Source organism: Mya arenaria, chromosome 10 (genome assembly GCF_026914265.1).
Source record: "Mya arenaria isolate MELC-2E11 chromosome 10, ASM2691426v1".
NCBI classification, from domain to species: Eukaryota; Metazoa; Mollusca; class Bivalvia; order Myida; family Myidae; genus Mya; species Mya arenaria.
This window is the reverse complement of record NC_069131.1, coordinates 18,530,982-18,556,957: the sequence shown is the minus strand read 5'-3', so window position 1 is coordinate 18,556,957 and position 25,976 is coordinate 18,530,982. Positions and strand designations below refer to the sequence as shown.

Sequence of the window (25,976 nt, the reverse complement as noted above, 5' to 3'; positions counted from 1 at the left end):
CAGTATAACGTAGCGCTCTAGTGATGTTTATGAACGTGTTCAGTAAAACGTAGCACTCTAGTGATGTTTATGAACGTGTTCGGTATAACGTAGCGCTCTAGTGATGTTTATGAACGTGTTCAGTATAACGTAGCGCTCTAATATGTAGATGTAAATGTTTTGTATGGGCATACCGTTCCAGGAAATGGCTTATGAAAAAGTGTTAAAGGAGACAAAATGCTCTTATAAATGTTATAAACGTAATGTCTATTAAGATATACCGCTATAGTAGACATACAGCTTAATCAATGAGTATGAACGTAATAGCCAATGAGACAAACCGCTCTTGTGATGTGCATGACATTTCTTTCTTGTAATGTTCATGAGTGTCGGGTGTGACATTTCCAGTGAGACATATCGTCCATGTAGTGTAAATGAACGTAGTGTCCTGTGAGACATATCGCTCTGGTAGTGTGTATGAACATAGCGTCAAGTTAGAATTACCGCTCTATTAATGTTTTTGAACAATATTTCCAGTAAGACATGCCGCTCTAGAAATTTTTATGAACGTAATTACCAGTAAGACATTGCGCTCTAGTTCTTTGATCAATTTTATTTAACAAATACTTATATGCGTCGCTACATCAGATATAACAGATTTCTAGTTACCCTCTTTCGAGGGGTAAATGTTACGAATATTGTACAAGGGCAGTAATGTCAGGTGCGTCCATGCTTCCTGGTTCATTGTTTTGAGTGGAAAACGTCCTCAATTCGTTGAGTATTACCACTGTTTTCTATTTTTTTTATAAACGACCTTGTACACCGAATGAAGAGCAATTGCTAGTTAACGCTTGTTTCGGATCAAAATAATGTATTAAAATATCTCGTGCAAACAGTGCACGTTCTTACTAGGCTTACCGACACACTCAAAGAACCTAGGTTCATCCCAAATCTGGAAAATCTCCGACACATAATATTTACCCGACTAACATTACTGCCCTTGTGTATACTTTCATAAATTTTACACACTTAAAAAGAATTTTCTTTAAATCATTTTCTTCCAAAACGAAGAGACTGAGAGAGAAAGAGAGACATTATGATGCAAAATAAATGATAATCATAATCATACCTAAGAAATGGGACAAACAGCCGTGTTACATAACTACAAACAGTCATAGGGAAAAAGATTTCTGTATAATGCTTGTACAATAAATCCAGTTTTCTACAAAAACAATAATGCACCAGTCAAGTGTAACCACGCCCACCCTCACCCACCCCCCCCCCCCCCAGTGAACCGGAAATGTTCACAAATGTTATCTATGTTTGACAGACTTAATGCAAACCCTTGTCCTGAATGTGGTGATTTGATTAGATACGGATTCACATTTTTTGCATGTATTCTTAAATTTCCGTGAGCAAAATCTGCTTAAAACTTGCTTAGCCTCTGTTATTGTTTTATTGAACACTATAAGGATTACCAAAATGTCATCGAATAGAAGGATCGTATATGCAGTGAATGGTTTTAAATAATATTAAAAATAATAAATTACTTAATAAACTTATATATAGTGATGTTTTAGTCGCCAAAACGCCTGAAAGTTAAAATATTTTTCTTAATTGCCATTAATGTACACACAAATTCAAACACCAAGTATATGTACCTTTCGTTACTAGCACTAGCAAGAATCTATAGTTTATGCATTCGTCAGAATCGATCTAAGAAAAAACCCATAAACAATACAATTCTGAAAAAGTCCTCAATTGTCATTGGTCTACACAAGTAAAAAACAACAACTTATGTTGAATAATTTATGATAATAAAATAAACCAATCCTTTAAAATAAATAACAATGTAAAACACGTTGATACGCAATAAGCGCGTGTCTTAAACATTCTTAGTGAGCAAATCTTGTTCATCATTATTGTAATTAAAGTGCTGGCCCAGCAGCCGCCCGAGTTTGTTATTGTGGCTTTTGTGAAATTCCCGCAATAGTTTTCTCGTTTCAGGAAACATGTCTCTAATCTTGATATCACCTTTTTTCCGAGTGTTCTTTTTGGCTGCATTTGAGATTTCCTGCAGATCTTCAATAGGAAGACGAGCTGAAAATAAAACAACAATATACTCGTATTATGTCACCCTTCAACAATATACTCGCAAGATGTCACCCTTTAACAATATACTCGCAAAATGTCACCCTTTAACAATTAACTCGCAATATGTCATCCTTTAACAATATACTCGCAAGATGTCACCCTTTAACAATATACTCGCAAGGTGTCATCCTTTAACAATTAACTCGCAATATGTCATCCTTTAACAATATACTCGCAAGATGTCACCCTTTAACAATATACTCGCAAGATGTCATCCTTTAACAATATACTTGCAAGGTGTCATCCTTTAACAATTAACTTGCAATATGTCACCCATTAACAATATACTCGCAAGATGTCATCCTTTAACAATATACTTGCAAGGTGCCATCCTTTAACAATATACTTGCAAAATGTCACCCTTTAACAATATACTCGCAAGATGTCATCCTTCAACAATATACTCGCAAGGTGTCATCCTTTAACAATTAACTCGCAATATGTCATTCTTTAACAATATACTCGCAAGATGTCACCCTTTAACAATATACTCGCAAGATGTCATCCTTTAACAATATACTCGCAATATGTCATCCTTTAACAATATACTCGCAAGGTGTCATTATTTAACAATATACTCGCAAGATGTCACCCTTTAAAAATATACTCGCAAGATGTCATCCTTTAACAATATACTCGCAATATGTCACCCTTTAACAATATACTCGCAAGGTGTCATTCTTTAACAATATACTCGCAAGATGTCACCCTTTAACAATATACTCGCAAGATGTCATCCTTTAACAATATACTCGCAATATGTCATCCTTTAACAATATACTCGCAAGATGTCACCATTTAACAATATACTCGCAATATGTCATCCTTTAACAATATACTCGCAAGATGTCATCCTTTAACAATATACTCGCAAGATGTCACCCTTTAACAATATACTCGCAAGGTGTCATCCTTTAACAATTAACTCGCAATATGTCATTCTTTAACAATATACTCGCAAGATGTCACCCTTTAACAATATACTCGCAAGGTGTCATCCTTTAACAATTAACTCGCAATACGTCATCCTTTAACAATTTACTTCCTTTATGTGATCCTTAAGCAACAATATACTCGCAATATGACACAATTAAAGAACAATATACTCGCATAATGTCATCCTTAAACAACGATATAGGCGCGATATGACATTATTAAAGAACAATATACTCGCATTATGCAATCCTTAAACAACAATATACGCGCAATATGACACAATTAAAGAACAATATACTCGCATAATGTCATCCTTAAACAACGATATAGGCGCGATATGACATTATTAAAGAACAATATACTCGCATTATGCAATCCTTAAGCAACAATATACGCGCAATATGACTCAATTAAAGAACAATATACTCGCATTATGCCATCCTTAAACAACGATTTAGGCGCGATATGACATTATTAAAGAACAATATGCTCGCATTATGCCATCCTTAAACAACAATATACGCGCGATATGACATTATTAAAGAACAATAAACTCGCATTATGCAATCCTTAAACAACAATGTACGCGCGATATGACATTATTTAATAACAATATACTCGCATTTTAACATTGTTTATTAACAATATACTCGCATTGTGTCGTCCTTTAGCAACAATATACTCCATCCTTTAAGAACAATACATCCACAAACCGTCATCCTTAAAGAACAATACATCCACACATCGTCATCCTTAAAGAACAATACATCCACACATCGTCATCCTTAAAGAACAATACACCCACACATCGTCATCCTTAAAGAACAATACATCCAAACATCGTCATCCTTAAAGAACAATACATCCACATATCGTCATCCTTAAACAATAATACATCCACACATCGTTATCCTTAAAGAACAATACACCCACACACCGTCATCCTTAAAGAACAAAACACCCACAGATCGTCATCCTTAAAGAACAATACACCCACACATCGTCATCCTTAAAGAACAATACACACCGTCATCCTTAAAGAACAATACACCCACACACGGTCATCCTTAAATAACAATACACCCACACACCGTCATCCTTAAAGAACAATACACCCACACATCGTCATCCTTAAAGAACAATACACACCGTCATCCTTAAAGAACAATACACCCACACACCGTCATCCTTAAAGAAAAATACACCCACATACTGTCATCCTTAAAGAATAATACACCCACACATCGTCATCCTTAAAGAACAATACACCCACACACCGTCATCCTTAAAGAACAATACACCCACACATCGTCATCCTTAAAGAACAATACATCCAAACATCGTCATCCTTAAAGAACAATACATCCACATATCGTCATCCTTAAACAATAATACATCCACATATCGTCATCCTTAAAGAACAATACACCCACACACCGTCATCCTTAAAGAACAAAACACCCACAGATCGTCATCCTTAAAGAACAATACACCCACACATCGTCATCCTTAAAGAACAATACACACCGTCATCCTTAAAGAACAATACACCCACACACGGTCATCCTTAAAGAACAATACACCCACACACCGTCATCCTTAAAGAACAATACACCCACACATCGTCATCCTTAAAGAACAATACACACCGTCATCCTTAAAGAACAATACACCCACACACCGTCATCCTTAAAGAAAAATACACCCACATACTGTCATCCTTAAAGAATAATACACCCACACATCGTCATCCTTAAAGAACAATACACCCACACACCGTCATCCTTAAAGAACAATACACCCACACACCGTCATCCTTAAAGAACAAAACACCCACAGATCGTCATCCTTAAAGAACAATACACCCACACATCGTCATCCTTAAAGAACAATACACACCGTCATCCTTAAAGAACAATACACCCACACACGGTCATCCTTAAATAACAATACACCCACACACCGTCATCCTTAAAGAACAATACACCCACACATCGTCCTCCTTAAAGAACAATACACACCGTCATCCTTAAAGAACAATACACCCACACACCGTCATCCTTAAAGAAAAATACACCCACACACCGTCATCCTTAAAGAATAATACACCCACACATCGTCATCCTTAAAGAACAATACATCCACACACCGTCATCCTTAAAGAACAATACACCCACACACCGTCATCCTTAAAGAACAATACACCCACACACCGTCATCCTTAAAGAAAAATACACCCACACACCGTTATCCTTAAAGAACAATACACCCACACACTGTCATCCTTAAAGAACAATACACCCACATACCGTTATCCTTAGAGAAAAATACACCCACACACTGTCATCCTTAAGAACAATACACCCACACACCGTCATCCTTAAAGAACAATACACCCACACACCGTCATCCTTAAAGAACAATACACACACACACCGTCATCCTTAAAGAACAATACACCCACACACCGTCATCCTTAAAGAACAATACACCCACACACCGTCATCCTTAAAGAACAATACATCAACATACCGGCATCCTTAAAGAACAATACACCCACACACCGTCATCCTTGAAGAAAAATACACCCACACACCGTCATCCTAAAAGAAAACTACACCCACACACCGTCATCCTTAAAAAACAATACACCCACACCGTCATCCTTAAAGAACAATACACCCACACATTGACATTCTGAAATAAAAATAAACACATACATTGCCATCCTTAAACAGCAATACACTCACATAATGTCATCCTTGAAGAACAATACACTCACCCAATATCATCCTTGAAGAACAATACACTCACACAATGCCATCCATAAAGAACAATACACCCACATATTTCCTTCCTTAATGAACAATACACTCACACGATGTCATCCTTAAATAACAATACACTGACAGTAAGCCATCCTTTAAGAACAATACACTCACACGATGTCATCCTTAAAGAACAATACACCCACATATGTCTTTCCTTTAAGAACAATACACTCACATAATTTAATCCTTTAAGAAAAATACACTCACACGATGTCATCCTTAAAGAACTATATACCCACATATTTCCTTCCTTTAAGAACAATACACTCACACAATGTCATCCTTTAAGAACAATACACTCACACGATGTCATCCTTAAAGAACAACACACCCACATATTTCCTTCCTTTAAGAACAAAACACTCACACGATGTCATCCTTAAAGAACAAAACACCCACATATTTCTTTCCTTTAAGAACAAAACACTCACACGATGTCATCCTTTGAGAACAATACACTCACACGATGTCATCCTTAAAGAACAATACACCCGCATATTTCTTTCCTTTAAGAACAATACACTCACACGATGTCATCCTTAAATAACAATACACTGACAGTAAGCCATCCTTTAAGAACAATACACTCACACGATGTCATCCTTAAAGATCAATACACCCACATATGTCTTTCCTTTAAGAACAATTCACTCACATAATTAAATCCTTTAAGAAAAATACACTCACACGATGTCATCCTTAAAGAACTATATACCCACATATTTCCTTCCTTTAAGAACAATACACTCACACAATTTCATCCTTTAAGAACAATACACTCACACGATGTCATCCTTAAAGAACAACACACCCACATATTTCCTTCCTTTAAGAACAAAACACTCACACGATGTCATCCTTAAAGAACAATACACCCACATATTTCTTTCCTTTAAGAACATTACACTCACACGATGTCATCCTTTAAGAACAATACACTCACACGATGTCATCCTTAAAGAACAATACACCCGCATATTTCTTTCCTTTAAGAACAATACACTCACACGATGTCATCCTTTAAGAACAATACTCTCACACGATGTCATCCTTAAAGAACAAAACACCCACATATTTCCTTCCTTTAAGAACAATACACTCACACAATGTCATCCTTTAAGAACAATACACTCACACGATGTCATCCTTAAAGAACAACACACCCACATATTTCCTTCCTTTAAGAACAAAACACTCACACGATGTCATCCTTAAAGAACAATACACCCACATAATTCTTTCCTTTAAGAACAATACACTCACACGATGTCATCCTTTAAGAACAATACACTCACACGATGTCATCCTTAAAGAACAATACACCCGCATATTTCTTTCCTTTAAGAACAATACACTCACACGATGTCATCCTTTAAGAACAATACACTCACACGATGTCATCCTTAAAGAACAAAACACCCACATATTTCCTTCCTTTAAGAACAATACACTCAAACAATGTCATCCTTTAAGAACAATACACTCACACGATGTCATCCTTAAAGAACAAAACACCCACATATTTCCTTCCTTGAAGAACAATACACTCAAACAATGTCATCCTTTAAGAACAATACACTCACACGATGTCATCCTTAAAGAACAATACACCCACATATTTCCTTCCTTTAAGAACAAAACACTCACACGATGGCATCCTTAAATAACAATACACCAACACAATATCATTCTTTAAGAACACCGACACCACAATTTCACCCTACAGTTTAAAATGTTACGTGTAACCTGTTTGATTTTGTCTCATTGGCCCAGCGGTTAATGTGGTTATTCAAGCTGTAATAACAAGTATATTTCAACATTTCCGAAAGTGTTTTATAGTTGATAACCAATAATGCTATTTAAGTTCACAAAACAATCAAATAATTCAAACCCTTACCAACGTACCAACGTTTAAAAAGTCGAATATTTTACTTAAATGCTCCGATGTATGCTTGGAGTAGTCTTCCATTTTTATAACAAGGATCTGTTGTTTTGGAAAAACACGGAAATACTCTTTTAAATGCAGATGGTAGACACCGATACGCAACCGGACCTGAAAGAAAAAACACACAATAGAAATGATCGGGAGAAAATACAGTTGGCCGATTCCTCAGAACTTTGTCAAAGTTAGATTCGCTGTTAACAGCATCGTGGGTAGTTTTAAAAGTTGAACTATTTTATGGTGGGCTCATATATATGCATTAAACAAGTACAGCTGAAACAGGTGTCAAAATATTTTCAGAAAATCCCCCAGATCACAAGTGTATCCATTAGACTTCAAGTGCAGTATTAATTTGAAACTAAACAATGATGCCGATCACAACTGTGTAAACTTGAACACAAATTTTAAACAATCAGCAAATCTTTGTTTAATAACCAATCCGTTGGTGTTGGAGTTTTATGATAATGTTTTTTTATCTAGATAACTAAACGCTAATAACAGCTCCCTTCATGGCATCTGCTCAGTTTACGGGCGCCCGTAAATAGATACATAATTTAGTGGTCAACATTATATTTTGTTCATTGAGAAGGCATTTCGATTACCATGGTATCATTCCATTCATACTACATGCTAATGGGTGCACTGCCAATCAAGATAAACAATAATAGTTTAGGTTCTCTTAGTATGTTTTTACCATAAGAAATGGTTAATGCAAAGTGGTAATTTTGGTAAATGCATACTGATTACTTTAAATAATGGTTAAAGATTGTTAGTATGTTCTTGCAAACTTATTTGATGTTAGTATAGGCTAACAAACAAATTAAGGATATTTGTTGATTTCAGCCTAAGGTCGTATTTTATTTCACGAGTGTCATAGAAAAACATATTTTCATGAGTGGCGAAAAATACGATCTTAAACCGCAATTAACAATTATTTTGTTTCTTTTATGCTTACTTTCGGAGTTGTATTAGTATTTATTTTTATTTTCCTTAATACCCTCTTCTTGAATAGATAGTTCTATTCCGTCGCTACCCGTGGGACTCAAAATTAAAGCTGATGACGTAGCTGTCAATTTCTATTTCCGGTTCGTTGAGAAAAAATTATCCGATGCCTTTTTCATACTATATTATTCACTCGTTTTTTTTACTGCAAACATAATATAAACATTAATCTAAGAAGTCTTTTAAGTTCATCTATGTTCCAAAATATAACGAAAGCACTTCACAATTAAACAGGGCATGAATACGAGACCAAATAATACGCTGCCTTTTATTAAATACAAATGTGAAGATCGTGTTAGCACAAACAATTGCGAATAATCATTGGATATAACACATTTTTCTTAGTATTAGAGTTTGTATCATGAAACATGGGTGTTGAGTCAACCGTCAATATCGAAGAACATTCTGTTAGGGCATCATTTTATGTTGACCACTAGAAGGTATTCATATACAGTACTGTTAAGACCAAACGTTACACCCTTGTGCACTAGGAGTGCACTCATAGTGAACAAGATGTGCACTTTGGATAAACTAATGGATAATATAAATCATATTATTGTGCTATTATATATTACATTTAACATTACTCTTATTCTTCCTTTAAATCATTGTAATATTGATTTTAATATGATTTAAAAAGTAAACAAAATGAAATGCTAAGATGTTCTGTTGGTTTCTTTTATAAAACCTCCAGTTCTGCACAGCTAACACTGGCAGATCTGAGATTTGATAGACAGCAGGAGGCAATAATGATAAAGATCAATACACATAATTGTGTACTATGGGGAGGGGGTGCGGGCACTTAAAGAAGGCTTAAATTACGCCTTCAATGGACAGTATTTTAAATAATGAAGCCGCAACATCAAATATACTATACCTCTGAAATATATGTGTTTCTATATATTATTATGTAGATTCAAATTAGAAATGCAATTATCAAATCTTGGTACAATGTACAAAATATATTATAATTAATAATGCTGTATTTGATTGCTGTCTGACTGTCATCTTAAATCCGATCGCATTTACAACACAAAAATAAACAAAAATTGAAGTATCAGAAAAAATGGAAGAAACTCATGGTTTATATATCCCTTGAATGAATCAACAATGTCACAGTTTGAGCTTGAAGAACAATAAGGCGTAAACATAGAGATAGATAGATTCTTTTATTCCTCATGAATTCCTTTCATCCTTATGTCTAATAAGTTTTGAAGATGAAACCCTTTAACTTAGAACAAGAATTTTATCAGTATACCTATCAATTAATATCAAAATAATTCAATGCATATTTTTAAGAAAAAAAAACATTTAGATATCTTAATGTTTGACAAATGAATTATTTTTATTAAACAACATCAGTTATTTAATTTTATAAAAAATATTAATAATATATTATTAAGATGAAAGGACCAAATCAATTATAATTATTCTCCATATATTAATTAACATTAAAATATCTGTTGAAACTTCACACATCATTCGAAGTTTCACTGTAAAGATAGCATTTATTATAGACAGAAGAAGCCTTATCTGGTCAGCCCCTTGTTTACATTTAGTCTTAGCTTTGTCTTACCCTAGTGCACTACGAAGTGCAGTCATGGTGAACTTAGAATGCACAAGAAGTGTACATATTGTCAAGTTTGGTCTCAACAGTACTGTATGCGATTAAAGGTTTTTGGGGACTTATTAAAGGAATTGCGGGCTTGATGGACTCCATGCGAACTTTGACCAGCCCAATTACGTTCATATCCCTTTTGTTGACATCAACTCTGCAATGCATTCCTTATATTTACAACAATAGTTCATTGTTTCATTCAAGAAATTTGTTGAAAAAATACTTCATTTCATTTAAGAAAGCCTTTCACTAATCCTTTCTTACCCATTCAGTAATTAGAACGAGCCGACATAATCAAAAACATTTTTTTTCAAATGACATCACAATAACGCGAGAAAAGATTAACCACTTGAATTCACTTTTAAATGTAACAATGAAACACTTATGGCACAATACATTTAAAATATAATAAATTAACACTTTCTAAAATGTTGATTTATATTTAACGGGACCTGCTGACACAATACAAACAATAACAAGATCAATAGTTTTCATGTATATCGTTATGCGAAGAATTGCAATCCGAACATATGCGAAGATGTTGCGTTCATCGATTGAAAAGCGCAGTTGCCGAAAGGCAGTTCATTTAAGGAAAGGAAATTGAGGTGTAAATATTTCGTGTTAATGATGTTACCTCAGATTTAGTAACGGTAACATCAGGCTTGTATAGGCAATGCCGTAAAGTATTCCGTTCAAGACAAGATCTGGTCGTGTTTAAGACAAACTTCACTCCTTCATGAAATCTATCTGGTCCTTTGTCCTTGCCTGATGTGAAATATAAATAATCGGAATACAATCTGAAAAATAGAACAACAGTGTGATATATATGTGTTCACTTCAAACGGAAGCAACACAACTACTGACCTCGTTCGTATGCTTTGACACAAAATAAGTTACAGTCGAACCCAGTTGGCTCGAATTCACAGCGACCGGCGAAAATATCTCGAAGTCTATCGGAGCTTGAGCCAAGCGGGAATCAGTAAAAAGAAGTCGGACCTGTGCTAACGAGAAGATCGAGCCAAGCGAAATCGAGCCATCGGGGTTCGGCTGTATATGTATTATAATATGATTACATTCAGTTCCATTAACCTTCTGCCGCCAATAGTATAAAACTGCGGGCTGTGGTAGATTCTTTAGAACGCTTTAAAAAAAAGAGATTACTGTCGATCAAACAACACACTAATATTTTCTTTGGAAGAATGATATTCAGTATTTAATACGGAAATATCTAACATACCTGTCAATAGGATTCCTCACAATCGCAATAATTTTTGCATCTGGATTAAAATGGTGAATATAATCGGCATTTGTATATAAAGGTTCAGTAAGGTTCTTGTATTCTGGCAGAAAGGTCCAATAATCGTTGACCCACATAGTTGAGGGACTGCCGTCGCCTGAAGAAACACTGACATGTAAACTATGCTGTCGAACCCCGCTGGTTCGAGCTCGCTTGGCAATATTACCTCTTTCAACTTTTTTATACCGAAGGGAAATATTCCCGCTTGACTCGAACTCTTTGGTCCCTGTTCGAGCCAACGGGGTTCGACAGTAAAACGCTTTGCGTAGCAGCAAGTTAACATTCATTTATGTTAGCAATTACTTCAGCAATAACCTCATTACTGAGACCATTTCCTGGGTAGACACGAGTACTGATCCACCTCTAATGAGGAGGCAAAGAGAACGTGGTGCCCTTGTCGTTTACACTAATGACCAATTGTGTAGCTTCTGCTATTCATTTTCTTAGCATCCTTACCAACAATAACTGGATGAAAACCGTCGGGGTCTTTCTTGGCGTAAATATCGCTTGTTGCAGCTATGAAGTATTTCTCATAAGAAGCCCAATTAGGATTTGAAGCTGAAAAGAATGGTTCAAATACTATGTTACTGTAGAAGAGTACGCTCGGTTACTGACCATACAGGCAAAAATTCAATCACTCAACGATCAATCACTCAATCAATCGATCAACCAGTCAGTCAATCTACACTTCGATCATTCGATGAATCAACCAATCAATCAATCACTTAATCACTTTATTAATCAAACACTTATTCACTCATTTTCTCAATCACTCAATCTCTCAATTAATTAATCAATTAATCAATCAATCAATCGGTAAACCAGTCATTCATTCAATCATTCAATTACTCAATCAATCAATCAATCAGTCATTCATCACTCAATCAATCGATCAACCAGTCAGGCAATCAATTAATCGATATATCATTCAATCAATCAAACAAACAACCAGTCAATCAATCAATCAGTCAATTTATCAGTCAATCCATCAGTCAATCAACAAGTAAATCAATCAGTCAGTCAGTCTATCAATCAGTCAGTCAATCAATCAATCAATTAATCAATCAATCAACCAATCAACCGATCAATCAATAAATAAAACATGCAGTCATGTTGTCTCAACATAAAATAATTGACGTGTCCAGTATTTTTGCTCGATATACATAGGGGATATTATGATAGGACGCTTTTCTTGTGACCTGTTTCATTTCGAGTTCGGTGTGTAAATACGCATGCATGTTCACTCACCAAACTCGACGTGATGCAGGTCACCAGAAAATTGTTTTATCGTAATATTCAATTTATTATATACATGCCTATTAAATTATTCCTAATTAATTTTTGTTAAATGCGCGTATGAATTCGAATGTGTTAGTGTAATTTGTGTAATGAAGTCAAGAGAGGCTACCACAGCGAAACGAAGTCAAAAGTTACAGAATTCACTTTCTTGAGCAAAAAAATCAAAATATTTTATATATTAGCAAAATTAACAAATTGCTGAAACGAAAACATATATTAAATGTCACAGCACAAAAACAAACATCAGAAAGCGGTACTTATTTTATGAGTATAAACTAATCGTCATTTCCTGTAGACGTAACGCGGACATTTTTAAAAAAAGAAAATATAAACGTGGGATTATTTTTACGATAAAAAAATGCAGAATTGAGGGAAGTTCGTGAGTCAATCGCTATTTCTATCGATGACGCGAATTCGTCTTCTCCTTTATATTGGCGAGCTGCTCACATTTATGATAATAAACATGGATAATTATTAATGCAATAATATATGAACTTCGAAATGACAAACAACTAGTTCACTGAAGTAGCTATCTAGATAGACTGGAAGTGTTCTTTGTTTCATGCTTATCTTTATGGTCCTTTGAAGAACATGAGAACCATGTTCCTGAATATTTACATGCTTCTGGAGCGTGAGTAAAGTTAGATAGTTTAATATATTAAAAAGTTGGCAGGTTTTACCAGAATTTTGGTCATGCTATTTTTTGCAACGCGAAAATAGTTCCGAGATTACACACGGTACTCGCATGATACGGAATCAGAAAACGACAGTATCATGATACGTTTTTTTCAATACGCCGTGCTGTATTTTCACTGTATGATAGGGAAAGGGAATTTAATAGGCATATGATAAATAAAAATATAAACATAACATGTCAAAGATTAAATCGTCAAATATAGATTCAAGATTCAAGGTTCAAAATATTCTTTAAGAAACTTAAACATATACATGCTTCTCGTTACATGATATAATGAGTTAAACAACATACAGAAACGTAAATAGTTTTAGAATAAAACGTGAAAAAGAAGAAAATCATATATCAGTAAGGTTATATCACAACAAGATGGTTCAGTAATTACATAACATAGTATTTTTAAATCATGAAAAGTAAAGTAAGAAATAGTAAGGAGAGGGTGGACTTTATAGTAAAGTGAACCTGTATAATATAAACAATATTTACGAAAAATACAAAATGACCACACAATTATCAATTGTAAATTGTAAATAGAATGTTAAACAATTTGATTGACAATATTCTTACGATGAATAAATATATATTTACACAATCTTAGCTGACCTTTCTTATTATTTGACTGTAACAAATCAACAAATCTTATCATACTAGGCCTTGCATAGTATTTTGATTCAAATATTTCAGACGCAAATTAATATCAGTCATCTTTTTTCATTCTGTAGACTAAATATAAGTCTAAATATTAATCTATAAGTCAACTAGTTCAGCCCTTCGTACGTTAAAGGATAACACTAATGAATAAAACCTTATAAATATTGAGCGATAAGTCAAATGTATAGCATTTTGGACATTTAACGCGAATTATGGCAACACCCTGTCATGGTATTGATTGAGTCGAAGCTATTTAAGCAATTTAACGTTAAAACATTTAGCAAATGCATAGCCTTAAACGATTAAATTATCCAATACAAAGACATTAATTTTGTTAATTTAAAGACGACTCTGTCTCTGAGGTAAATGTCAAATTACTTACAGAATCTCCTTTTCGCTAGCCATTGTGGTTCTTTTATAACATTCTCTGAGATTTCCTTGTGTTTGATCAGCCTGCTAAATAAGTCCGTAGTGCCGGACTTTGGGGCACCAATAAGATAAAAGTATGGTATACACCGTAAAGGCAAGAGCCGGTCATTCTCAACAGCGTAACATGGGTTTCTATATTCTTCGAGAAATGTAAACGGCTCCTGAAACGTTCAAATGGTACGTGTCACTATGTGTAATTCGAAAGCTCTTGTGTTTCAAACATGTAACATTTTTCTCCTAACAACCGTATAACAGAATAGTCAAAGTGTAGTCCAACGGTCCAAGAAGCAATACGGTTACCAATTATTTCTTATTTGTCGTACAATGATAAACTATTTATGGCATTAATGAAGTACAAAACAGTACAAAAATAACAGGTCGTTGTGAAGTTGTTTTGAGATTGAATTCATCTGCAGAGGATTTTTCACGAGTCGTCCTATAACAAACAGTTTGTTGATCGAGTTTCTGAAATTTGTTAGTAGGCGAGCTTATTTACATGTTAAATGAACGAGTTGATAAATGTGCACTGAATAATGATTGCGTCATATTATGTGTATCGCGTGCTTTTTACGAGTAAAACATACCGAAAAAGAAGTACCTGTTCCACTTGCGCTGCTGATAAGCATTGGTTATTATCGCGCTACACGCGTTGCAGTTATGTTTGCATGACCATGATTGTGACCGTTTGACCTACTTATTTGTTTTTGAAGCTACTGCAATGAAATCTTGACCAATATATCGTTGTTGTTTTTGGATTACCTTAACTAAGGCCTACTTTCTTATTTTTGAGTACAACAATGAACTTTCTACCATGTGTATCATTTTGAAAACATCTTTAAATGTTGTGCTTCCGTGATCTTGATTGTGTCCTTTTGGCTTATGTGTTATGCGACTGGAATGAAAATTGGACCATGATAAGGTTCTGCAAACAAATATTAAAATTGACATTGTCGGGTGATGTTTTTTTATAATTTGTATTATTTTCAAAGCTACAGCTATAAGATTTGTGTGTTTTGAAAATAAAATCAAGCTTAGATATTTGGTTTGAAGCATTGTCTTATTGTCCTCAAATAAGAGTGTTAAAATTATGCCCTAAGTTCAAGATTTGGTCCCGATGATCACCTGTGTTGAAAAGAGAAAAAAACAAGTTGTATACTTGCAGCAGACCGAAAAATGGTACCGTCCATCAGCACTGTCAGTGCTTTGAATATTGAAATCCGGTACTCTCCAGTATGATCTCTCGGGCGGGGCTATTTTTCATCCCAGTGACATAACTTGAAAGTTACTGCTTAAAGGCCTCTACAACAGGCTGCATACCAAAAGGTATGAAAGGCCTAAGCCTTCCGGTTTCAGAGAATTATGACAGAAAACATTACTACCCTGGGGCGTGGCCAACTTTGACCAAGAGAAATAATTTGTTTTACCTTGCTAAAATGCATCCGCATAAGGCTGCAATGCCAAATATCAAATTTCGATGCCATGCAGTATAAAAAAGACGAGTTTCATAAATCCACCTTATAAGAATATAGAAAACTTGTGACTTAATCGGAGGCGCTTGTTTTAATCAGAGACATAATTGGAACACTTTTCTTAATGACAACATCATGAGGCTACATACCAGATGTCAAGGGTCTTGGCCTTGTGGTTGCAGAAAAGAAGATTTAACTATATATAGAAAACATGTTTTCCCTGGAGTGGGTCCACTTTTGACTGCAGGGAGATCATTTTAACAATCTTGGTAAAGGACCAATAACTGACTACCAATATGGGTCTGGGCCAAAGGATTTCAGAGAATATGTTTATTTCTTTTAACATTTTAACGCTGCACAATTGTGTAAATTAATCTTTATCACAAAAAAATGAAAAATTTATGTACGAATTTCTTGATAATTAACAAAACCGCAAATTAAGTGTTTACAGAAACGTTGAGTGCTTAGTTTAATGACCAAAAAAGAAATAAAGCAAGGTTATATTCCACATGTGCAATATAAACATATTCGAAATATTTGTTTTTAACTGTATAACTGGGATATAATGTGATAACTAGTCATATCGGATAATAACAGATCACACTTACAAAACACACTTACAGAAAACACCATTTCTCAATAAACGTGTAAAGCCGTACCTTACAAATACAAGAGAGCTCAATTTTTTGCAGTATGTCCGACATAGTGACGAATAATTAGGTTCTTACCATTTTCATAAGGTCAACATGTTTAATATTTCTTGGGAACAGTTTTATAGGCGCTGGCTGATTTCGATTGTTTCTTCTCGATTTAGGAAATTTTGAGCCATTCTTATTGGCGATGTTTCTGTTCTCATTCAATGTGACATTAAATGCTTTGTTGTACTCATTAGATACTCCTGTAACGCCTGAGTTCAAACTAATGTTCTGCCATTTGTCTGTTTTATGGTCGATTTTATATGCTAAGAGTTTATTCAGTGGAATCAAGTTCTTTGTACTTGTCTTATAATGTATCTCTAAATCTTGCCCATTGTCTTCCGATCCCTTTGTAGATTTTGATGAAACGCCTCTGTTTCGCACAATCTCTTCGCTCCGAAAGTTTGGGTTCACTTGATTTTTGTTTTCTTTCATCTGTATAAGGAAATCACTCTTCAGAACGCCAACATGATACTTGTAAAATGTAAAATACACCAGCAACAGAGGAACAACCGAAAAGAGCACCATAACAATATGGCGTCTACCTCTTCGTTGGTTGAAACAGCATCTTGGATAAACCTGCAGCAAAAACAAAAACAAGATCACGAGCTTAAGAGAAATTAAAGACCATTTAATACATAAAAATCATTTTAAATTACATGGGACCAAATCGTAGTACCATGATATTTTGTTATAAGGTAAAATTTAAACTGCTGAGATCAACATCAGCATGCATGATAATCAACATATTCTTGAGTGCATAAGTAAGAAATAGCAAGGCATTGTCTCGTATACTCAAGTGTCGTGTGTTACCACGTCAAAGACTTTGCAAGTTATAGCGACTTCGTATACATTCTACATGTAGGTTCATATCATACCGGGTAGAAACTCTTAATGCCTCGAATACCAGGAACCAGTACTGAGGGCCGTCTAAATAAAAATTTTGGTCGATCATAGTCGTAAATTGAAATGATCTTAGTCTCAAATTTCTATTAATGTGCAATATATCAGATTTTATTGAACTTAAACTAGTTTAAAGAAAGAAAACACAAACATAAAAAAATAAAAAAGTGAACATATTTACAAGCAATTTATTGTTTAAATGCCGTACTTAAACAGCCCCCAGATTTTCACCCGGTATTGATTTTGAACACTTCATTTTGAGCTATTAAACAAGCTTCACAATCGAATGAAAACAAAAAGTAGTACCACTCTTTTTCCTGTCATTCTTCCCTATGGCAGCGGCGATGACACTGTTCAACGTTCTACAAGTAGGCGTCAATGTACAAGATTAACAGCTATGATCCTATAGTAATAGAATAGAAAACAGACATTTATCATTATCTTAATACTGCATTACTTCTAACAAGATTATTTACAGATTATATATATAGTGGTATGTTCATGTAAAAGATATATGTTCAGTTATATAAATATATAGTGAATTTGTTGCAGCACTTTATAATTTGTTGCAACTATTTGTAATACATACTTCATTTTTACATATTATGGTCATGTTATTTGTTTATTAGTTTATTCGCATGATAATTTTGCAAACTGGTGTATATTAGGCCAGAGGCAATAGCATGGTTTGTTTACGTATATCCCGGAATCTAGGACATACGAAAAGAAAATGGAATTCATATTTTACTTGGTTCAAATGGCAGTTTGTACACTCTGTGTTCATAGTTTATAGTTATATATCCAGCTTCTACCAGCAGTGTGTGAGAACTGGTTCTTAATTTTGTTAGTGGTATTAAGTGTTTGTTTGTTGTTTTACAATTCGAACTAAATATTTTCAAGTACAACTTCGTGTTTAAATAGACAATATGTTTGAAGTTTACTTGCGATTTTTTTCTTGAGTACACGATTGTTTATAGCTGTTTGTTATTCTTTGTATAGTTATTACAGTATTAAACTGAATTCTTGCTTGACTTATACAAATGTCACTCATTTCATATTATTGTAGAATGTTATTCATTTGAAGTGCTTATTTGGCTTATTTATTGATCCATTGTCAACTGAATATTCAGCATGCGATATGATTTGAATAATCACGAGTTCTATCTACGTTTTAGCAATTTTGACTAGTTCTTAAATAATTTGACCTTTTTGTATTTGCATTGGAAGAATCCCAAATCCTCCATTTAATGCATCTGTAGTTGTTGATTATTAACAAATAAACGTTTTCTGCAGTATTTGATTATTTTTAGTTTGATGTCTTTACATTCGTTATTTCAAACTATTTCAGCGCAATAGTATGCAACTAGTGTGCTAAATATTTCGAGCTTTGTTCAGAGATTGGTAAATCTGTTTGATTATCGATTATAAAAAGATTGCGCAATGAGTGTGATGCGTGTTGTGTTATTTTATATTGTGTTCTGTACCAATACATATTTTTAAATTGGTGAACTTCAAGATATTTACAGGACTGTACAACTTCTATTGTATGGTTATTTATGAATTTATTATATTTTGTGTGTCTTCCTTGTTCGAATATCATTACTTTAGTAAGTTTTAAACCCCACATATCACAGTAATCATTTTTATCCTGTCACCTGCATACAAATCGGTCCAATAACAAGGTGCCGTGTAAACTTTAGTTTATTAGGATAGTAGACCACGTGATGTTTATCTACAGTCAGGTGGTCATGTGACCGCGAAAACGAACTTCTTTTATATATTCTGCAATGTCAGAAGAAAAGCAGAACTGCCGTTTCAGTATCTTATCAATGGACCACTAACAGCCGACCTCAGCAATCACTCGCCCATAAAGTCCCATCATTATGCAAAATAATGACACTGGCAAAACAATCGACCTGAAATCTTCATGAGATGTGAAAATCTTACCCCACCCGCAAATGCTGGAAACTGTGAAACAGCATTCAACGATACTCGTCGATAGTTTATTCCATTTCTGTGGTGAATGACAAAATCTCACTTACAACAGAAATGAATGATCTCTTTGCCGGTGCAGTTATGATCATTCAACACTATCAACATCATTTAAATCCATTTAATATGTTGCGATTGTTTGTAAACACTCGTGATCTTGAATTTTGACCTGTGTAATGTACTCTGACTTGCGGAATAATTGTTACATCATCAGATAATGTTCAGAGACTGATCCATGCTTATGCACGTTTAAAAGTATTTTTATGTTTTGAATTGATATTGACGTATTAAAATGCAATGACTTTGAATATAAACGTACTAAAAAAGTTGAACAGTTTTACGAACTATTTTGGGGGCGATTTAAACATGGATACCGAGTGTGATGACGTCAACAGGGAAAAACAGTTGTCCCCCTTACTTTTAAAGATTCTTATTAATTTTAAGGTTTTATAGTGTTTAATTAAACAAAGTAACAGGATAAATAGAATACTAGGTTAGTGCCGTGGATGGAGAAAGTTTATCTGGCTCGGCTGCGGATTTTATCGGGTTCGCCTTCGGCTCACCCGATAAATTCCTCCGCCTTGCCAGATAAACTTCCTCCATCCACGGCACTAACCTAGTATTCTCTATATTTGCGAAACTATGTGTTGTTACGATTGTAAAGAATAAGAGAATATTACCGCATCATCTGCAAAATGTTATAATTTAATGAATATAGGTGTTAGCAAACTGATACAATATAACTGACATTACGGCATGCCAGTTTGAATATGATCAAGAAAAAATAGAAAGTACAGTATATTAAGATTCTAAGCATTCAAAAGTGTTGAGTCGTAAGTATGACCACCACCCGAACCCCCTATTTTGCAATGGTTCAAAACGTATCAGGCAAGTATGCAAACACATGTGGAGATAAAGGTTTGATAATAAAGGTTATCATATTTGCATATAACACGAGCGCCTATTGCCTCAAAATACATGGAAACAAATTGTAAGACTATTTATAAAGTAATATCCTAAAATTGAATATGTCGCCTGCCCGTAGCGTCCATTTTTAGTAGAAAAAGCTAATATGCATGATTGTTAATTGTATAAAATTGTTTTTTATCAAACAGGGTCGATATCAAATGCCACAATACATCGTCATCAAGTTTGATGAATATTACTTTCTAGTGAATTGTGCGTTATGGCTTTTTGCTTGAGTTTGTCTAACGTGAAAGCTCATAATTATTCAATTATATTTTAGGCTCAAGTCGAAATGCTGAAAAACAAAACATGAAACAGTAACGCCGCATAGGACGACTCTGGAAACCATTATCCTGCCCTGCTAGTCCCTCTATCACATCGACCATGGGTAACACTTTTTCATTGAAACCAACACTCTCATACACCGACCAAGGGAAACAATTTTTCATTCACAACAACAGTTACCAACAAATATCATGGGCAATTATTCATCGACAAGAACATTCTCAAAAATCGACTTTGGGTACCACTTTTTCATCGACAACAACATTTTCAAACATCGACCATGGATACCACTTTTTCATCGACAAGGACATTATCAAACATCGACCACTCTGTTATATCGACAATGGGAAACACCTTTTCATGCCATGAGAAAAGATTTATAATGATACCAAACATTATCATTTACAGTGTTAAGAACATATGTATTCATGTTAAATTTAATATGATTTAGATATACATGTTACATGTATGAACACTTCCTGAGGTAAAGTATAAAAACCGTCTCAGCGATGATTGTTTAAACAAAGATATCTTTTTACCGAACGAAACACAACCGTTTAGATAAAAGATTGCTCATAAACATCTCAATAACAAAACTGCCGTAAGGTTTCGACTTCTATACGCTTATCTGAGATGGGAGTGTATAATATTGACTTAAAAAAGCACTGATAACGATATAAAGGGATAAAAGAAACCGGAATATATACCCTTTAAATTTAATAAATACTTGAATAAATATGATAATCAAGAATTTTTTGTAAGCTTTTTATTTATAGATCTTCAAAACGAAGTAATAATTTCACCGCTTTGGTAATGATTGTTTGTGTAGTTTTGAACATTAGCTCTTCAGTTTTACATAAGTATGGTATCTTGGCATCTTGATCATCCTATCCCTATAGGATATAAGATAAATCATTTCTTAAAATCCTGAAGACTAATGACTTTAAGTGGTAAACCATAAAATAGTTGTAATAACAAAATGATATTAATGTACAGTGAGTTATCTTGACCACGGATCTTTGATATTTCGAAACAGAATTAAGCTAAAAATGCGAAAGCAAATGTTGTTTGGGATATTAAAATATAAATAGTAGTTTCTAAAATAGATCTATATATAAAAAATGGATACGTATATACATTTTACATGCATATTTGCATATTATGATAGCATAATCATTTTTGCTTGACCAGTGTTAGGGAATTAATTAGGTGACAACTCGTTTAATCTTAACAAACTTCTCTGCAGAAGGTTAACACAGATGTTTTCTTTCAATATTCTTATAGCCTTAAATCATTATAGAAACGATAAAAAAATGGACCAAAAACTATATAAATATTCTCAGCTAAACTTCAGATGCTATCATTATACCTCTCAAATGTTTAAATATCAAGGCAAATATTTTAAGTGCTAAAGTTTTGGGGCTATTTTGCACCATAGAAAAAGTAACGGTTAAATTGCTTGTGTATTATTCTTTATAGATCCTTTAAGTTTTGGTGGTATATTGTTTTCCGTAATATCTTGACACAAATGAGATTTTCAAAAAGGCTAATCTTTGACAGTTGACTGTGTTGATAGTTTATACAACTAAAATAGAAAATGGGTTTGCTAGGCTTAATATAAAGTTGCTTTTAAAATGCTATAACGATAGATACAACCATTTTGCCTTCATATCACATAACGTTAAAGTATGATCTTATTGGGCTTAAATCGTTTCCATTTGTTTCACCTTTGATTCGTGTCTTATCCATAGAAGGGAAGCAACATCTAAACTTGCAATGTACAATTGACTTTAGACTAGTGACTCATCCATCGAACGGACATCATGCAATGTACATTTGAACCTAGACTAGTGACTTATCCATCGAACGAGCATCATGCAATGTACATTTGAACCTAGACTAGTGACTTATCTATCGAACGGACATCATACAATGTACATTTGAACCTAGACTAGTGACTTATCCATCGAACGGACATCATGCAATGTACATTTGAACCTAGACTAGTGACTTATCCATCGAACGGACATCATGCAATGTACATTTGAACCTAGACTAGTGACTTATCCATCGAACGGACATCATGCAATGTACATTTGATCCCAGACTAGTGACTTATCCATCAAACGGACACACTATCTAAACAAACGTTCGAGGTATATCAAGATAAGACAGTGACCAGCCCAAATCGCTGTTCTGATCACTCAGTCAACATAAGACCCCAATTTCACGGAAATACTCAAGTCATTTTTCAGTCTCAATCCAAACTTATTTTTACACACATAAGCATGACATAACATGATTCAATATTATAAATGATTTACTCCTTTTTTTTACAAAGCAACATTGTATGTACTGTGTTGATCAATATGACCATTAATCAATTTTGCTTATGAATATATATTTCAAGAGCAAAATGAACTGTTTCATACATATAGGATCCATCTGGGTTCATTATATAATACAAAATTTCATTCAACAAGTTCACTACATTTTAAGAAAGTGTGCCTTTTGGGAGCTTTATAACTTTTTTATAAATAAAATTGTGTATCATATGATGCGTTTCAGATTTTAGTTTTCGTATGTTTTTTTTTTCCTTTAAAGGAATGAACGAAATTTTATTCAATAAAAGGACTCCAACCCATGATAAATATGAGTTGTGTTGTGTTTCTTGGTTTAAAACGTTAAGTGTTATCTATAGCTTACATTAGTTTACGTGAACGCAATAAGCTGTGGATTTAATATGGGTAACGTTTTCCGATGCTATCAGATTATAGAAATGAACAATGCCACAATTTACTCGATAGCAACAAAACAAGTAATTTTCGTGGTTGTCATGAACACTTAAAACATATATGATATTCATCTTCAATACCAAGTATGTCTTTGTCCATTAAACAATAAATACAAAAGCGATCATCTTTAACAATACTAAAAAATCGACCAATTCAATATGGTGTTTATGACTAGAGGTAAACGGTAAACTGATATTAAGGTATTTTTCAACATTCAATAAGACTTAAGGCATTTATAAGAATAACAACGTGAGGAATTGTTTACATCATCAAGCCATGTTTGTCTACATCAATCAGCAATTCTTGTTTTAAAATTATACAAAAATATATTTATATCTCCAGCACCCTTGGCAATCCAAGTATAGCCAAAACGATATGAAAACAATATTTATTTGATATAAGTTGCCCATGTACGCCTACCTCGACTATCCAGAATGTTTATCATATTTTACAGGCATTTGTAATAATTTGCACAAATTTCTACACAAAGACATAAAATATGAACATTGGTAATATACCACATTCACTTAAAGCCACACATTTTTTTACAGAACTCTTAACTTTGAGAAATTGTTTACAAAATAATAGGTGTACCTTTACAATCGTATAATATTCATTGAACCCCCAAATTTCTGAGCTTAATGTACAAACGAGGTAAAAAAAAACCTATTGTACTGTATTGTTTTGTGATCATGAAGGTTTAAATACAACAAACTGCCAATGTCATTTCCCGCATTATATGCATGGCAGAAATGTAGTCCCTCGGAGAGTTTAAAACAAAACATCAATTCATAACTAGGAGCCCATACCTAGATAGAATAACAACATGAACACTATACTTATAACTCATTTTTTTTTGACTGCAAACCCATTTAGATGACGTAATTATTTTACACAGATTTAACTTCAGATATTGATGAGTGTTTTCAAAAGTTGTTCATAAAAAAAGTTTTACATTTCGTTATATGATTTAATTGGAAAATGAGCTGTTTTATGCAATTAATCTTTTATCATTAAAACAATAAAAAAGTGAGAAAATAAACATGATGAAATACTTCTAATAACGCATTTATCATACTAGGTGATGGTTTTATAGAAACCGCAAACAATTAATAACATATAATAAATAATTGATATAACATCCGTGTCATTCAATACGGAACATATTAAACGTTTGTTCTTAACATGTTCACTACGGTCTTTGGAAGTTTTTGTCGATTTTAGAAAATGAATAAGGGAAGTACCAAAATTCAATTGATCGAAGTTAAGGTTAAATCATACGATAATGATAAAACCTGGTTTCTGTTACAAATGCAGCAACGTTTATCTTATATTCTTCAGAAAAGAAAACAATTTAACATTAAAACACAGATTTGCACTTAAGTGATAAGAGCTCAGTGCCCTATATTTATTTATACTAATGATCCCGTTTGAAGGGACATTCATGAATGTCCAACAAACACCAAAGTAGAAAAACACACAACGCAATAAGACAACAAACATAAAGCAACTACCGAACTATCGTCATTGGTAAATGTTTGGATTACAGTCTTTGTTTAAAAGCATCCTTATCAACAACGGGCTTTCGACACATCAGAACAAATATATAGAATGGTGATCCTTTAAACACTATATCTCCAAATATCCTACGGCTTAAATAATGAATATCGAATTTGTTTTCAAGCACGGTAACTCTAAACTCTAACTCTAACTCTAATCAACGCTCTTTTTAAAGAAATTTCATAATACTTAACTGTTGTTATCCTTGTTCTTGCGTTCACATCCTAAGCGGTACTGACTGATAACAGGGACGAAAGTATGTTTGAAGTCTCACTACGGAATATATTTGAATACATTATGAGCATACCATATTATTTTTTATAAGATAACGTTCGTTAAGTGCAGCTTGACCCAGAATTTCAATACATTATGCAAGAAATGGAGGATTTCTGGTTAGACTTTATTTTAAGATTATTATCTTTATGTTTTCTTCTTTTTAACAAAACGGTTATAGAAAATGTACTAAGAAAGTAATGTAA

The 25,976-nt window shown here is 33.8% G+C and overlaps 1 protein-coding gene across 1 annotated transcript; it reads right to left on the bottom strand.

The window, feature by feature from the left end:
* Positions 1–1,864: 1,864 nt before the first annotated feature.
* Positions 1,865–25,713, bottom strand: LOC128204415 (carbohydrate sulfotransferase 15-like). The gene is made up of 9 exons (XM_052905831.1): positions 25,692–25,713; positions 18,206–18,302; positions 17,030–17,575; positions 14,786–14,993; positions 12,216–12,317; positions 11,700–11,856; positions 11,097–11,259; positions 7,806–7,953; positions 1,865–2,079 (listed from the first exon to the last, which is right to left on the bottom strand). The coding sequence occupies exons 2-9, from the start codon at positions 18,221–18,223 to the stop codon at positions 1,865–1,867; spliced, it is 1,557 nt and encodes a 518-aa protein (XP_052761791.1). The 5' UTR covers positions 18,224–18,302; positions 25,692–25,713.
* Between the last annotated feature and the right edge of the window lie 263 nt (positions 25,714–25,976).

What these genes read in the sequence shown, in the direction of transcription:
- LOC128204415 (XM_052905831.1), bottom strand. An exon ending in GCTAGCGAAAAGGAGATTCT is followed by an intron (nt 12,318 to 14,785) that starts GTAAGTAATTTG and finishes CATTCTTTTCAG; the next exon opens with CTTCAAATCCTAATTGGGCT. An exon ending in GTGAGGAATCCTATTGACAG is followed by an intron (nt 11,260 to 11,699) that starts GTATGTTAGATA and finishes TCTATTTTTCAG; the next exon opens with ATTGTATTCCGATTATTTAT.